This window comes from Neopelma chrysocephalum, unplaced genomic scaffold, assembly GCF_003984885.1.
Source record: "Neopelma chrysocephalum unplaced genomic scaffold, ASM398488v2 Primary Assembly neopelma1_60, whole genome shotgun sequence".
NCBI lineage: Eukaryota > Metazoa > Chordata > Aves > Passeriformes > Pipridae > Neopelma > Neopelma chrysocephalum.
The window spans coordinates 9645926-9662929 of record NW_020897715.1 but is presented as its reverse complement, the minus strand read 5'-3'; the positions used below and the strand labels follow the sequence as shown (position 1 = coordinate 9662929).

General features: G+C 39.5%; 1 protein-coding gene across 10 annotated transcripts in view; it reads right to left on the bottom strand.

Moving 5' to 3' along the window:
• IMPG2 (interphotoreceptor matrix proteoglycan 2) overlaps positions 1-17004 on the bottom strand; it is a 71134-nt gene that overhangs the window by 30502 nt on the left and 23628 nt on the right. For 7 of the 10 annotated variants that reach the window (XR_003533818.1, XR_003533816.1, XR_003533817.1 and 4 more), the window contains 5 exons: positions 14596-14627; positions 14486-14509; positions 5139-5185; positions 4585-4676; positions 1601-1762 (listed from right to left, as the gene is read on the bottom strand). Coding sequence is in view for 1 of the 10 variants with exons in the window: in XM_027681027.1 (XP_027536828.1) it covers positions 1601-1762; positions 4585-4676; positions 5139-5185; positions 14486-14509; positions 14596-14627 (357 nt within the window). In the remaining 9 variants the exon portion in view is untranslated. Of the gene's footprint in view, positions 1-1600; positions 1763-4584; positions 4677-5138; positions 5186-14485; positions 14510-14595; positions 14628-16806; positions 16896-17004 lie in introns of those variants that run through there. The other 3 variants (XR_003533820.1, XR_003533821.1, XR_003533815.1) reach the window with 3 other exon arrangements.

Below are 17004 nucleotides of genomic sequence, written 5' to 3'. Positions count from 1 at the left end.
TTAGCCCCAGTAAAAGGGATTGAACAGAGAACCCCAACTAGATGGGACAAAGAAGGAAGCAAAGCTAGAGAAAAGATAAGCCTCATGATGAGCTGCCATATGGCACCCTAAATACCTCTCCCAAGAAAAAAGAAAGACAAACTCCCCGGCACAAGAAAATTATGGTAATAAAGTTACCACCATTATAGACAAAATTTAAAAAAATTGGAAACAGTAGGGAGAGGAAAATTAGAACACAGCAGTATATTATCATACTTTAGGAATGCATTTGTATATCGGTGGGCCAGTAACTTTATTTGTAGCATTCAAATGGAAATAATTGAAATAATTTTTTTTAATAACTCATACATACATACATGTGTATATTTATATGTATAATGCACCTATGTATTTTTTCTTTAAAGTATGTGCCTAACAGTCTAAACCATCGTTCATTCCCACCGACTCCAATGGGATTTGAGCATGTGCTTAAGAACGGGGTGAAGGGATTTTAAATTGCAGTACCCCGAACTGCTCACTCTGAGCATAAATGAGAAGCAAGAGTTGTCTTGGCAGCCTAGATTTGAGAGAGGATCTCACTGCAATGCCAACAATTCATTCAAAGAAATGTTGCTTCTGAGCACAAATAACAAATGAGTTCTGCTGTTTGTGACTTCTTCCAATCTCCCCATGTATCACCTACTCTGTATAGACAGTAATTGTTAGGGTATCCTCTATCCCATTTCAATGCATATCCAAATCAGCATATGCTGATGGACCTGTATACTTGAGCGTGCTGGCGTGCTCAGACCCTCAAATTATCTTTTTTCACTGCCCCAAACTGCTAATTACAGAAGAATTCAAACTGGAAGACTTAATTAGAAAACACTGAAATGAACTCTAAGCAGACTGGTCATTGGAGAGATGTTAAATGTCTTTTTGAAATTTAAGATTTTCAAGTCCTGCAAATTTAAGAACTAATGAAGTTGCATCAGGAGGTAAACAAGAGACTAACTACTTCTCTGTGAGTTTAAAAGCTCTACTGCAGTAACACTGACAGGGAGAGGTACTGAAAATTCCAAAAGAATGTTAAGGTCTAAGCCAGCTCTGGTAGAAGTAGGTCTTTAAAAGGACTAAAATAAGTGATAATATTGGATTTGTTTCTTTTGCTAACATGAGGCAAAGTAAATTAAAGAGATCAAAAAATGGGGGAAAGAAAATGAGAGCACAATCCCTCAGAAAGATCCTGTTTAGACTATGTCCCCATTCAGGGGTTTAGCATAATTTTCTGATCCTCCCAAAAGCATACTTTTACTTCTTTTGCCTGCAAAAATTATAGCAGGATATATCATTAAAATCACAAAAAGAAAACTAGGGTCTCCAGCAACTGGCATGCTACACACAATGTATGGCACTTTTCTGCTTCAAAAGGCAGCATGTCAGACAGAACAGTGTATTCCCATAGTGGGTGGGTATTTTCCAGCCTGCCTCAGGCCAACAAAAGCCTTAAGCTGTTTCCGCACAGCCCATGAGAAAAAAGCATCCCTGACACTGATGCTTTGTGCTGCTATTGCTTTGCAGAGCCAGCAAAAGGAAAAAGGAAGTTAGGGAAGGTAATCACCTGAGAAATGAATCGTTCAGACAGCAGTTGATGCTCCAGAGTAGCTGGGTCCTTCAGCTCCTCACTGTACTTTTCACCAGCAATCAAAATGTTGAACTCAATCATCTGCTCAGTTACAGGTCTCACCAGCTTCTCATCCTGCGTCTTTATCTCATTATTGATCTGGAAGGGAAGGAAGAAGGAAAAAAAACAAGAGATGATTTAATGTTTTCTTTTTTGTTTGTGTTGCCCATTGTTTTTGGTTCTTGTTTGTTTTTTTTTTTGAAGAAACAAATCCTTGTTACTCACCACAGACTAGATTCCTACCTAATGTGGGTTTACTCCATGTAAAAAGCATCCCTAAATGTGTATGTGTACAAATGGTGCCATCTGTCAACACTACACTACATTCCCAAGTTTGGATCCAAATATCTTTCTTACATGGGACAGAAACTTCTCCAGCTGCTGCAAATCTGAAAGTTTCTCTGGCTCATGGTGGGGCAGAAAACCTGAGCCCTGTATGGACAGGAACACCTCAGGGCACTATTGGTGGGCTGCTCACGGGTATACTTAATGACACATGAAAACCGCAGTGCAAAGCTCAGCATGCTCACTTGAGCCATCAGCACACTTGTTTGCCTTGCACTATGATGGAGTGCTTGTGAAGCCTCAGGGACAGAGGCAATCTAATGAGGCAATCTACTAAGCAAGAACATTTCTTGAGAATTCTCATATTGCAGATAATTCTATTTCCCATATGGAGATCTGCAGTGCAAGTCCATCTAGTTGACCTCAGGTACAAACAGAAATCCAGTTGTGTGGAATGTTTATGAGGCAATTTGAAGTACAGCCATGGATACTCAAACAGCTCACTTGAGCCCAGTCAGTCTAGGTTGATTTACCCAAAATTTACTCATTTATCACAAGGCTCCTACTTACTATTCCACCTGGAAGACAAGTTACCTTTGTCGAGTCCTACATTTGGAACAACACTCTGCTGTTCAGCTTCAATAAGTGAAGGATCCCACAGATACACAATGGGCACTGGGAAACCTGCAGGGACCTCTGCTGAGCTAAAGCAGTGGCCTTCGACTGGTGGGTCTACAGCTGCCCAAGGAGCCCCGTGGCAGTGGCTGTGCAATGCATGAGGGAAGCATGAAGCTTATCGTAGCTGCCACAGGCAGCAGGCAATGCCAAGTTTAAATCTGATTTGAATGACTGAGCAACACAGAAAGAACATTTTCCGCTTAGTTCCCTAGTATTTTAAAACCAGCTATTCCTTGTGGTATAGTGAAAGATGTGAGAAAAAACAAAAAAAGCCAGATTTCTGGGGCAAGGAAGGGAAGTTGGCTTAAGTTAACTTTAGCCAAATAGACAAATGTCTTTTGCTAGAGGCTTTGTCCTTGGCTATTTACATGCAGTTGTTGCTTTTTCCCCATTAAAAAGGAAAATAGAGACCCACCAAAACAGACCTGTTCAACAAAACTGCAGCCCAAGTTATGTATGGTGCAGGAAATGGAAAAACCTTTCTCCAGAAAGTTTATCTGCTTCCAGCGAATAACTTATATGTTGTTTAGGGACCCTCTAAAAATTTTTAGTTAAATTCTTTTCCTCCCCCACTCCATCCCCTTTTCACTGGATAAAGACCATAATGACTGGTGCACTACTTCAAGCTAGTTAGCATTTGATAGATATGTACTTAGCAGGCATATATATACTGCTATCATATGGCTGTTTGCAACAACATATACTTTAAACCATTTATCAGTCCCCCAAAACCTGGTACAGTCAACATACAAGTGCAGAATATGAGCTTTGCTCACTCTTGGTCTTGTAGTCTGCAATGCATTTTGGCTGCACTGAGCAATGATGAGGTGTGATGTAACTGTATAGAGTGAAAACACTGCAGCAGCAGCAATCTAATTCTGGTTTCTTTCTGATTTACTGAGTGGTCCTATTCTCTGCTCCAGCAGAAGTAGTAGAGGCAGTTCTGTTTTGAAAAAGAATAATGCTGTACATGGGACCAAACCACAAGTATTCTTGGTACATAATATAAAGCCAGACCCTGGACTTGAGTCTGAAGCCGTCTGCCTGTTTCATATTCAGTATTTATTCCAATATCAGAGTTCCAGTCAGCCCTGAAAGCTCTAGAAGTGTACAGCTTGGCTCAGCTTTGTTTCATGGCCATACTGTTATGGAACAAAACCCAGTGCCATAAATCAGCTTCTACTTATATGCAGCATGTGAAACTTTGTAAGCTTCTCCATAATCCATTGAGAGTTTCATTTTTATAAGAAAACAAAAGCCAGCTGATTCATACCACTGGCTTGCAAAATTTTTTTCAGTCATGTAGGACCACTAATACTGCAGTTGGGATTAAAGTTTAAATCTAGAGGAGCTCTTTCCTATAAGCAAATACTTCCCTGGGACCCAAGTGGTTTTCAGCTCACTTCTACAGAGATGATTTAAGTACTGGGTATAGGATTCTCTGTGTTGTGAGCTTTGTTTAAATATGACAGTAAGGGTGACTTATGATAAAAAAAGTTCATCTATACCAGCAGAGGAAAAAGAGCAGAGAATCAGAATCTTCAAGGTTGTCCAGGCCACCTCTCTGCATCCTACACATTGTACCACTACTACAGCAACCTAAGGTATATTGTGTTTCCATAAGAATAATAATGTTCCACATTCTTCTTGGAGCTTTCAGAACCACTAGGCATTCCCTCTTTAGTCCTAGTACGCTAGCTAAATCCTCATCTGATAGCTCAGCTGATCTGTTCTCTCCCACTGCTGGGGAAGTGGCATTGTATAGCCTCTGCAAATGAAAAATACATCCCCAGGAAATGATTTTAAAACTTTAGAAATTCCATGCCCTGGTTTTATGAAATCTTAGTATTAACACACCATGCTAACACCTTCAAATACTAGAAAAATGTAAATGATCACGAAAAATATCATTTAAGAAAGGCAACAGAATGCTGAACCTCATGAAAAAAATCACTCACAGTGGTGTCTACACCGTCTACATCCTCGATGGTACCACCCACAGGACTGTCAATGGAGATCTCATCAGGGGGAGGAACATTGGCAGCTGCATCTGAGTTTGAAAGAGAACAGTATTATTTTGTTTGGTTGGGGGGGGTATACCCATGTACATGTAGATACCCAAAACAGTTCAGCAAGAATAAACCAACAGTCAAATTTGATTTCTATTCCCATCATCATGGCAGCAACAGCACAAGAAACACCTGAAGAGCCTGAGGAAAAGTACCAAATACACTAATCAGAATAAAATGTTAATGTTCTGCCTAAGCAGATGTATTTTTGGAAATGTGAAATTAAGTGCAGAAAAAAGTGCACAGAACTAATTTCTCAAGTAGGATTTTCATGATTCATACAGTAACAAAATAATGTCAGCATATAACATGATCTCCAGATTACAAACAGCATTATAGAGATGCAAAAATTCAGAGCTCTTTCTGAAGTCTGAACACCATCAAATTTCTCAATTATCTAGGAATTCAGAATCAACCTTAAGAGGAGTTAGATGAAAACTGACCTCTCAGTGTGGTAACATCAGCATCTGAAGCTGGAGTTGGAGTCCCACTATTGACAGATAAAAATAAAATCAGAAATTGAAGTTGGACATATTGGACATTATTTTTTTATATTTCTGTGATTCTGGTGGCACACCAAAAAGCGTATGCGCAGAAGAAATTTGTCATGGTACTACTTTGCTGGTAACTTCATAAAAATTAGGTTTTGCAGTATTTCAGTTATCTTTTGCAACTTAGATATTGGGTCACTTGCATCACACAACACACCATGTGCCTCTCCAGATTGCTATCCCCCTTATATTCCAACTGACTTGTAGTCCTACCCAACAATACATTTTGCCTTCTAACAGTTCTGTAAAGAAGGCAAATGTGAAGACCAGAAATAAAACACAAAGATAACCTGTGTTATTCTATAAAACGTCCAGTTTTTAAAATATAAACACCATAACTCTACCAAAATCACTGCAAGAAGATGGGTTATTTTTATCATTAATTTTATTCTGCTTATTTGGAAATCTTCAAAAGGCATCAGCTTCCAAATTCAATTATTGGATTCTCATACACACATAAAACAACTCAAGGCCAAATGTGAAAAACATTTCAGGTAAAAATCAGATGAAGACTGCCAGCTTGAAGAAAAACTAACAGCTTTGACATGGCTCTTACAGTAAACCCAGGCTCCTTGGAGCCAATTCTGTAAGCCCCGAGCAACTGTCAAGTTACCAAGAGTAGGAAACATGCTCTGACAGAAACAAGTCGTTCCTGAATGAAGGAAAAATTATTTTTCAGGTTTGTCATACTGTTAATATATACAGCCCAAGCTATAAAATTAGAAGTTTAAGTGCTGGAGAGAAACTGAACTTCAGAAAATTATTAAAGTTCATTGTATTGAGATATTTCTCTCACTTCTAAAGGAACTCCTTTTTTATTGGTGGTCATACTTGTGCTACAAAATAAGCAACATTGGCCATGGTTCCAAGCCTTGTCAGATTTGATTTTTGATTCACATATTATATTACTGGTCTTGCAGTCTGTCCTCAAGCAAAACTCCACTCAGACTTGATGGATATTTTGCCTCCTTCAAGATGTATAATCAGTCTCTTTATCGCTTCAGAAAAACAAAGGCTTCCAGCACCAGCCAGACAACCAGATCCAAAGTTACACACTACAGATACCAGGGCACCAGCATATGATCAAAGACATGATAGTTGCACTGAGTTAAATGTCTGAAACAGTCTCTCCCCCTACCTCTCACAGACACATAAGACTTGCCAAAGACTTGACCTGAAGTCAAACCTGATGAATTTTCTACTTAAGTCAAGAATCTTTTCACCTATCCTTTCCCAGGAGGCACAGGTTAGTCCTGAACTATACCAAAATATAGTTCAGGGAATGTTAAACTGACAGGGTGAGATCTCCACAATTACATTAGCAAAAAATAAAACAATCTCCAAACAAAACAGAAAATGCTTATTCAAGAGTTTATACAGTACCTTCATGTGTTTTTTTAAACAACTAAAGTAGCTGAGCAATATGCAAGCTTTGAAATGTAGTTATTTGTATCTGCTTCCATCTTGTGGACACTGGTACCTTTTTTCAGCCAGCACAGCACAAGATAACTCTCTACCAGTTCTTTGACAACCTCAGTAAATCTTGGAATCATTTCCAAGATTGGAAAATTTTACTAGCAAGTATAAGAGACAAGATCACTTCTCTTAAGGATATTTTCTTAAGAATGCTTGTTATACTTTAGACTGATTTAGTTTCCTTATTTGTTAATCATCTTAGAACTGCAATAGATCAGTCTAATGAAATATTTTCCAATTAGGTTCACCCAACTCCAGGATGCATTTCTTTTACCAATTTCAATAGGAATTAGATTACAGTCTCACCAAATTACAGCTTCAGTAAAAAAAGCATTTTAGTGCATGTTTAATGTTCAGAAGCAAGTATGATTCTACTTCTCAGCAGAGGTGAGTCTAATATTTTATTTCTTACAAACTGATTAGTGTAACTAGGGTCAGAATAAAAACTCAACAAAAGCAAAGCGATATGCAGTAAAAACTCTGCTATGGGATTTGCAATGTTCTATTCAGTTCAAACCCATATATAAAAATTAGCTGAGTCTTGTATCAGCCCCCTTTTCTCTAGAAGGGGGCAGTGAGAAAAGTGATTTATTGTGGTAAGCTCTGATCTTAACCTGAGACTCACAGGACTCGATCCAGTTGCCCAGGGTTGGTGTCCAGTATATTTTGAAGAGCCTTCAGGTACTCCTGACCTCCAGCTACTGCCCCACAAGGCACAGGTCACTCACAGTTCCCACATCATCCCTGGCAGCCTTCTGCATGTGTGCTGTGACTCAGGGCATCTTAAATGGACCAAAATGACCATCTGACCAACTGAGCACCCAGTTCTCTGGTGGGTTGGCCTTGGTTAAGGGCCAAACACCCGCCCAGCCTCTCTACAAGACAGGTGAGAAAATAAGGTGAAAAGTTTCTGGGTCAAGATAAAGACAGGAAGGTCGTTTACCAATTACCTCCACAGGCAAATTAGACTCAGGTTGGGGAAAATTGATTTATTGCATATATAAGTATCTTGGGATAGTGAGAAACTGCCAGACACTAGAACACCACTTATCCTCCACCCAGGCTCAACTTCACTTCTGACTCCTCTACCCAGCACATGCTCTGCCTGTTCCAGTCTAAGCCCTCCCTTGGCTTCAGGGAATACTTGCTTTGCCATGGTAGGGTGCTTTTGACCTTGGCATTCCCTATGCCACAGTTTCTCATTCTTTTTGTTCCCTACTCCTCTCCCTGTGCCATGCTCTTGCCCTTTCTCACACAGGCTTTCCCTGTGGCACCACTGCCATGAGTGTAGGGCCCAGCTGTGCCCTGCTGTGGGTCCATCAAAGCCGGCTGGAACCAACGTGGGGCAGCCCCGGTCTCTCCTCACAGGGAGCCCCTACTGACGGCACCTGGGCATCTGCACCCAGTACGGTTGTGTTTGCCAATGTACCCACAAGGTAAATTTAAACTAAGTTACTGAAGTTTTTAGAGGAGAAATCCTCAAAGTAGACAAGAGAAAAACGACAGAATCACAAAATATGCTGAGTTGGAAGGGACCCACAAGGATCAAGTCCAGCTCTTAGCCGTGTACAGGGCCATCCCCAAGAATCACACCATGTGCCTCAGAGCATTGTCCAAAAGCTTCTTGAACTCTGTCAGGCTTGGTGCTGTGACCACTTGCCTGGGGAGCCTGTTCCAGTGCCCAAGTGCCTTCTGGGTGAAAAACTTTTTTCTAATACCTATCCTAAACCTCCTGACACAGCCTCAAACCATTCCCATGGGTCCTATCATTGGTCACCACAGAGAAGAGATCAGTGCTTGCTTCTCCACTTCCCCTTCACCATCTTTGTTGCCCTCCTTTGGATACTCTCTAATGGCTTAATATCTTTCTTATATTGCAGTGCCCAAAACTGCATACAATATTCAAGGTGAGGCAGCACCAGTGCAGAGCAGAGTGGGACAATTACCTCTCTCGACTGGCTGGTGACGCTTTGCCTGATGCTGTGGTATAAATCACACTTCCAAAGGAGGAGGAGTTGGCAAATGGAAAAGCCTAAAACTAGCTTTCTAGAGTACTACTTCTAGATCAGATTACTAGTTATAGACTGGTATAAAAATAAAGTTCTCCAAGTTTCAAAGGTCCCAGAGGATTCTCTCTGTCACAGACTCCAACAAATGGCAGCTCTCCAACACTAATGTCACCTTAAGCACCGGGTTAGCCATGTGGTGACAACCACAGACCAAGCCAGGCCATAGGGCAACCATAACAGTGCTGAAAATCAAGGTGAGACTAAGGCCACTGTCGAGGTGAGAGTTCAGGCTGCATAGCAAACCCATCTCCTTAAGCAGCAATAGACCACGCTCTTTGTCAAGGCCAGGTAATACATGCTTACTGGCACCGAGGGGCTTTCAAATACAAGCCCTCAAAAGCTACCCAATTTTCTGACAAAATACTAGTGCACAGCTGGCTGGAAATTAAAAGCCAAAGGCTTAAACACCACCTAGTAAAACCGTAATCAATCCAATCAAACAAGACCAACCAAGTATCAAATTTGGTCAAATTATCAGCTATTACGTTTTCTCAGGAAGATAAAATATTGTTTTACAAAACTGTGCTATAATCAACCTCACTTTATGCACAGTGTTGTTTTTTTCATGGCTTTACCAGAATGGTGAGGTTTGCTTTCTTTTTGCATGCATTTCTTTTAGACTTCTACTTCCGTTAACATATTAATTTTTCAAATGCCCACTTTATTGATCTCCTAAAAAAGCAGCAATAGTACTAGGCATCTCTAAGGAAATCACTCAAAATGCACATGGCATACGCTGATTTGTTTGAACACACCACTTTTCAAGTTAAACATAGATTCAAATTCCCCTTCAGTTACATCACTTAAAATACAAGAGATTTTTTTTTTGTTTGCCCCCGGATTAATCCAGGCCCCACACTTTATTTTTAACTCTACCTACACAAGCAAGCCACTCCAGGTGGAGGGACTGTATTTTAGCAAGAGTTTATTTTGAATTTGAGACACAGATATATGAAATGTAATTTCTATTGTCCTACCTGCATGAGTCATGCCCTGGATCATCTTGGCTGAGCAGTAAGCAAAATATAAAAATATACACATATGTATGGAGATGCAGGAAGGAATACACACAAGCAGACTGTCTAAGCACCAGAACGAACAACACTGCACTTGTGTTTCCTTGAGGGAAACAACTAGTTTCAGATCACACAGCTCTGTTAGACACCAGGATCTAGGCAGGTGTAAGACGAGATCCGTAAGAGCCTTGGAAGTTGATCTGAAGCAAACAGTGATTATGGAGAGCCTATACATATCAATACAGCAAACACAGTTCACAAACACTGCCTACACTCCCCTTTTTTCAAACCCCATGGTACGTACTTCTGTGTGACATCTGTCATGTCAGAAGAAGACTTGATAGGTTCCAGTCCACCAAAGCATGTGTACTGATGTACAGAGTTCCATTGACTCAAAGACAAGTGTAGAGCCTAAACAGGTTCTTTATGTGCAGCCATACTGCATACATTTCTCCTCAAGGTTTAACTTTGTGGTTGAACACCTTCAGGTTTGTACTACCTGTTCTGGACATCCATCAGTTTTTCAATTATTTATAACATTGTTTATCAATTTGAATGTTCTAAAGTCTAATTTGCTATGTCAAGTATTTATTTTTCTTTAAAAATACTACTTCAATGTTCATATTGCACAAAGAAGGGAAAATCATTTTATTGTCTGATTTTCTCATTTTTAAATATTTTAGTTACACATTCTTGAACTAACGATGCAATTTAAGAAGTATTCAAGTTCAGAATGCAAGACTGAGCCTTGTATTCAGATTCTTCTCCTTTCAAATTGTACATGCATTTGTCTTAGTTTTCATTTAGGTAGTTCTTGAATTTTGATTTATTTTTGTTTTAATTAAAGCAGGACAAACCTTTCATATTTGCCAACAGACAGTAGGGAGCACAAAAGAAAATATACAACTGAAAAGGAGCAGTGTGGAACTCTTCACAAATGGTAAAGCTGTGCAGATAACAAAAAATTTCTGAAACAAGCATATCATTGCCAAGTCCACATGCAAACAGTAAAGAAGCTCAGGTACGTTTCTACTTCACTGCAGGCAGAACTGCTGAACTGATGAAATGATCCCAGCACAGAAGACAAACTCTTTTTCTTTCATAAAGCACATTTAGACAAACAGTAGAAAATCTGAGTTGACATATCAACCATCTTTGCTGCCACCACTGATGAAGTAGGGATCCTAAATTTGCCAATTTATTTCAAGGCAGAGAACATGAACAGAACAAAGGAAGTCTCGAAATTATTTACTAAGACTAATTTCAGTGAGTTCAGAATCAGCAAGTACCATCAGAAAGGACACAAGCCTCTATTTATTTAATTTGACATTAAGAGCAGCTTCTGAAGAAGTGAAAAAGTAGTCCATTATATTAATCCTTTTCAACTATCCTATTATACTCTTGATCTTTTCCTCAGTATGTTACTGTGCTTACAGAAATCAAGCGAGGCTATGGCATAAAAGCTCTAGTTTTCTACCACAACAATTCTGTGCTACTCCTTTGCCATTGGTTGATTCTCAAGGTCTGGCTTAGGAATTAGACAAAAGGACTGTCCTGTTGTCATGACACACACTCCACCATTAAGAGACAGAATTTCATTATGCAAAGTCCCAATGGCCTACTGAACAAAGCAATCAGTAAAAGTCTGATGTAGTGCTTCCAGACTTCCATCTGGGACAAAACCTTCACAATGTCCACTGGGTTGCTGTGTACACATCTGGATCGTGTCATATTATATTACTTTTCCTTTTGAGGTTTTCTCCTCAGTGGTACTCAGTTTAATCCCTCAGTTCCTTAAAAGGCCAGGGTACCTGAGCATTTAACCCGTGTGAACAAGTGCACTAACCTTACGGGAACAAACTTTCATCCTGCTGTTACGTAATTGTCAGTAATGCCGGATTGAGAGTTATTCTGGGAACTAAACTACAAGAGTACGAAACACCTTTCTGTAGGCTACATTAAAACTATCCTAGCACTGAACTAGCTGAACTCAGCTTTTTCCAGCTAGAGAGAGACACAGTGTTGACATCCAGGTAGGATTTATATGAGTTGTATTAAATTATTTAAGTCATAGCTTCAATTCTATAGCTGTTCATAGCTTTCAGCGTAGTTTTGATTTGATCCAGTAGTATAGTCAAAATGATCAACAGATATCAAGGGCCTGTCTTCCATTCCAGGTCAGCCCTAAATTACAAAATTGTTTCAAAGAAAAAAAAAGTTTCACAGGAAAAAGTAGATTGGTCAAATCTCATGAAAAGATAGTACTCTTTTAGTTTCTTTGTGGGAGCTGTGCTCCAGAACATGAATCTCTACTGCAAAATTTCCTGTTCTTATCAGTGAGAAAACAGACTGAGAAATCTGCCAAGTACCAGGCTTCCAAAGTGAAGTGACTGCTTCTGTACAGTTATCAGAGACGTTGGAACTCACTAGAGGACAAAGCAAAGACTCCTGCTAGACCCACTTCGAGGCATCATCTGGAGTAGCCTGTCCCTCCCTGGCAATGGGGGTACCTCACCTGAACATCTCATCTGGATATCTAGATATTTATCATACCCTGAATATCTAGATATTTAGGATAGTCCTGCCATCCCTTGAGACAAGACCAGAACAGTTGCCTATTTTGACACAGATGACACAGCTGAGTGGCAAATCAGCCACATTCAGACCCCAGCAGTGCCCTGCACTGGACCAGCCTCTCTCTGCACATGTGTGCCAGCAGGCAAGGACAGCAATGCCCAGGAAATGGTAGACCTGTACTCACCTCTCCTCCTGTGCAGGAGGGACTTGACACTGGATTTCCCACGCTGCCTTAGAGGCTGGTGGTGATTCTGGGTTGGGTACTTACTCTGACTTCTTACAGAACATTTTTAAAAGGTCTTAATTTTATTCTGATGTGTAGTTGGAGGTTAATTTTGCAGGAAATAATAACACTGGCTGTTGGCAGTACTGAGGTGGCTCACTTACTGCTCTTGATGGAAGACATCTGAAGTTATAGGAGACATCTACCCATGACGACCATGGCTTTGTTTTTTATACAGCTCTGGCTTACAAACTTCACATCTTAAACCACAAATGCTCTAAGACGTCCAGAATGTTCTGAGAATGAGTTTGTATTCTTTAATATTGCCAAAATAATTTATATTAATTTCTTTCTGATGCTCCATCACCCAGAGCAAATCTACCTGTTTCTCTCACTGCTTCAGTTCTGTATCATGCTCTTTACGCTATAAACCACTACAGTTTCCAAGCACAAGACAAACAACAACTTCTAGAGGAAAAGATATATTAAACCCAAAGTTTAAACTGATGGTGATTATAAAGATCCCATCCTAAAGCTACAAACAGTCTGAAGCAATATACACTGGGATAAAAGCAGTGTATTTCTGAGAAAGATGCAATAGAGCCCCACAGTGAGTTGAGTTCGAAAAGTTTGCCAATTTTCTACTGAAGCCCCTTTAATGCCTGCCACAAAACACTTGGTAAGATGGCTTTTGTACATCAATCACTCTGATCCACCTTGAAAATGCTGGCCTTTTTCCACTGTTCTGTGATTTAGCCCAGTACAGGCAGTGACTCCAATTCTTCTTGCATATCTCTACATTTACTAGATTTCGTGAACGATCACACAGATGGATGCAGTAGGCTTTCAAACTCAAACTTCTTCAGAAGACATGTATGCTACCCAGTTGACCTGGAGGCTTTGGGAAGTGCTCTTGTCAAAGGAGCATTCAGCTCCACAGGACAGAGAGAAACCAATCTTTTTGGAATCACATTTGTCCTTATCGTCTCATGTTATTAATTTTAATATATAGTGTTATTATGAAATCATTATGAGGATACCTGATTGGGAAGTTGAGAGTTTTTTTAGAATTCTGTTAAGTTATTACTCTTCCCAGTAAATTAATTACTCATACTTATCATAGCTTTATGTAGTCTCTAAAGCAAGGAATTGAACATGCCAGTTTTTCAGATGAGTTCAGCACCAGGTTGTTTGGTTTTGAATTGCTTCAAAAATAACAGCTTAGATTAAGTTCTGAGTAGGAAAGAAGCAATAATAATTTGAATTGGTTTTCTGTTTAGTTCAAAAAGACATGAAAATAACATGTTAAGTTCAGGTTCACTTTGGTACAAAGAAGCCACAAATCAGACCATTTTTCAGGTTTATTGCCTTGTTAAAAGCATGAGGAGCCCAAGCAGCCAATTCCCTTGTAACTGTTTTCAGAACACATCTCTCAGAAGCATTTCAAAACTTTTTTTTTTTTTTTTTTTTAACAATGACTAGAACTACCTGAAAGCCTTTGGGAAAGGTTTGCAGGATAACCAGAACACTAACACAAGCAACTGCGGACACATCTTTTTCCCAAAATAGATCTCCCCCACTAAACCTCTTCAGGTAAATAGCCTGCATCTGCACCTGACAGCCTGATGGTCAACAAGGTGATGACATACTTAAGCAGAAGTACAAGCCCCAGATTGGCTGAGATATTTTGAGCATGCCAAGCATGTCAGGACAGAGGTTCACATGCAAGAGCTATCAGATTTCTCTGCTGTACCTTTCTATATGCCCTGTTGCACAAAGGCGAATTTTGTTCATCTTCAGTGAACAAATCAACTCCAGCAGCAGCAAAAACCAGAGAAACGACCTATTAGGAGTCTTTAGAAAGGGAAAATTACTTACCCACATGCCCAATCAGTGCAGGAGCTGAAAAGAGAAAAGGTTACAAAATGTCACAACTCCAGTTGTTATCTCCAGAGAGAATAAAATGCAAGGAGAACACAGATACTCACCTGCCCATTGCTTCCTTTATATAGGACAGTTTCTGGAAAACAAACAAACAAACAAATCCTAAGTATATTTGATTAACATAAAGTGAAAGGAATTGAAATGCAGTTTATTTCCTTCTCTGTGCCAAAATAATTCTATTCTTTGTGTTTTCATTTAAGTTCAAAATTTATTAACAAAGTCCCCACTGAAAAGAAAATATGTCCTACATTTCCAAAATACAACTGAAACTCAACATCAGACACTATAAAGAGTACTAGGTTTGTCAGAGATGCTCTGCATTTCTACATTGTCCTGCATTGTCCTACAGGTACAACATTCTCTCAACCCAGAGGAGGCCAGAAACAAGATCCTTTTAAGCAAGCAGTCTTCAGAAATTACTTCTGCTACTTGTCTATAAATTTAAAACCATCTTTTGAAAGTACAGTTACATCTTAAAGTAACATACGAGGATTAATCTGATGACTTTGTTTACAGTTATACAAGTGATAGGGATGACATTTGTTCCTGTACTGGTGTATAAAGACTAAGCAGAGCCATGAAGTTCATATTTTTTAATCAAAATTCTTGTGACACTAATGCCATTGGTTCTAGATAAGAGATTCTGGGAGGAATGTCAGAAGAAGTGGAGTAGGTCCTCAGCAGTTTGCAGCATGATAGCTGTTGAGAAATAATGCTGTATCCTGCTGCTGTACCAATGTGAACAGAATACAAAATAGTTATAGAAAATTATTGTCCAGCTAAAAAATTTCTGCTTCTCTGTTTTAGGGGTGGGAAGGGATTGTTTGGTAGAGTGTTTATTGGGCTGTCTTTCTTTATATGATCAATGCAGATATATTTTTCAGTAAAAACAACACAAAGTGGACCAACTCAAGTATCTCCTTTGAAATTAAAATACAATAAACTTAACACATACTATTTCCACTTTGAAAACTTCTCTGCAAAACACCCATATGTATTCAGTGACCTAAGGACTGTCACTCCAAGGTAACCTGATCATTCTTCTTGTGAAGGAGGGGTGAAAAGGCAAAAGAGACTTCTTGAGCAGGTTAGCCTGCTCATTATCTCTTCACCTGTTTTTCTAGGGAAGTGTCGAAATTCAGTCATTATTGATTTGGAGCCATGTCAATGACTACCCTTCTCTTCTTTCCAGGACATCCGTGGACATGAGTGTGATCACAGCTAGAATGGCAGGCAGCTTGGATATCAGCCTGAGGAGGGCTTGCCAAAATACAAAGTTCAGTCAGTTTGCTTTTTAGCATGTTCTTTGACGAACATTTATTGTACAGGTCCATTAAATGAAGCATTCGGAGATACTTTAGTATGAAAAACTAAGACCCAGTGAGACTAGTTTTAAGTGACAAACACAGAAACTAGGTAGTCTACAGTGAAAACTCTAACTTGGGGCCACTAAAGCTATACTGGACTTTGGATGTTTTTTTAAGGGGTCATTACACTGCTCTGTACAATGCTTGTACTCAGCCTTAGTGCACTGGGATCTACAAGGAACAGAGAGACTGATTCCCTCTCTACAAGATTTTGAAAAGTTATCTCTAAGTAGTAGCTCATACAGTAAAAAGTGTTTGTTTGTTAGAAAAGGAGACTTTATTCCATGCTCAGGCAGTCAAGACGGTTTGTAGGTGCTATTAAAAACAATCCTGGTTATTACAGGCCTCACGTATCTTTTCAATACCACCTGCTAGTCTGTACCCAGCAGCTTTACTCACGGGTCCTCAAAGGTCACTGACAGCAGAGGTCAGTGTAATCCTAAACACCTCTTCGAGTAAGATGCCCCAGTGAGGGGTGCCCAGATTAAAAGTCTGTTGCAGGGTAGCCTGAGGAGCTGGGGGCTCCCAGCTTTCCTGAGCCTGGGTCCCTGGACTTAACCAACATATCTTGTTATTTCCAAGTTATCTATTCCATAAATTATAAGATGAACTTCTAAGAACAAAATCTGAAATGTCAAATTATTATTTTAACAGCCAAGGCCTAGAAAAACAAACGTTACACACCGTCTCCACATTTATGTTCTTAAAAGGGCATCAAATTACTAAGTTGTCATCCAATTTTGCAGTAAACTAGCACAGCCTAACACTCTATGATTGCCTGTGAATGAGAGCCTCCGCATAGGGTAGCTGGACTTTCCTTAATTCACCTAGTTCAGGACAGAATATTCTCTCTTCACTGCAAATCATATATTTCATGAAATAAAATACCTTTAAAGGATTACATTCTTTAAATGACTGTTTAAATGACTGGACTTTTCACCATGCTTTCTCAGATGAAATATCCCACTAGATTCAACAGCAGCTTTGCAAAATAATGGTAAAAACTGTCACTTCATATTTGTTTGCTATAAAATGCTGTAAAGCTTTTTTAAAAAAAAAGGCATAAACTTTAAATTCCAAAGAGTT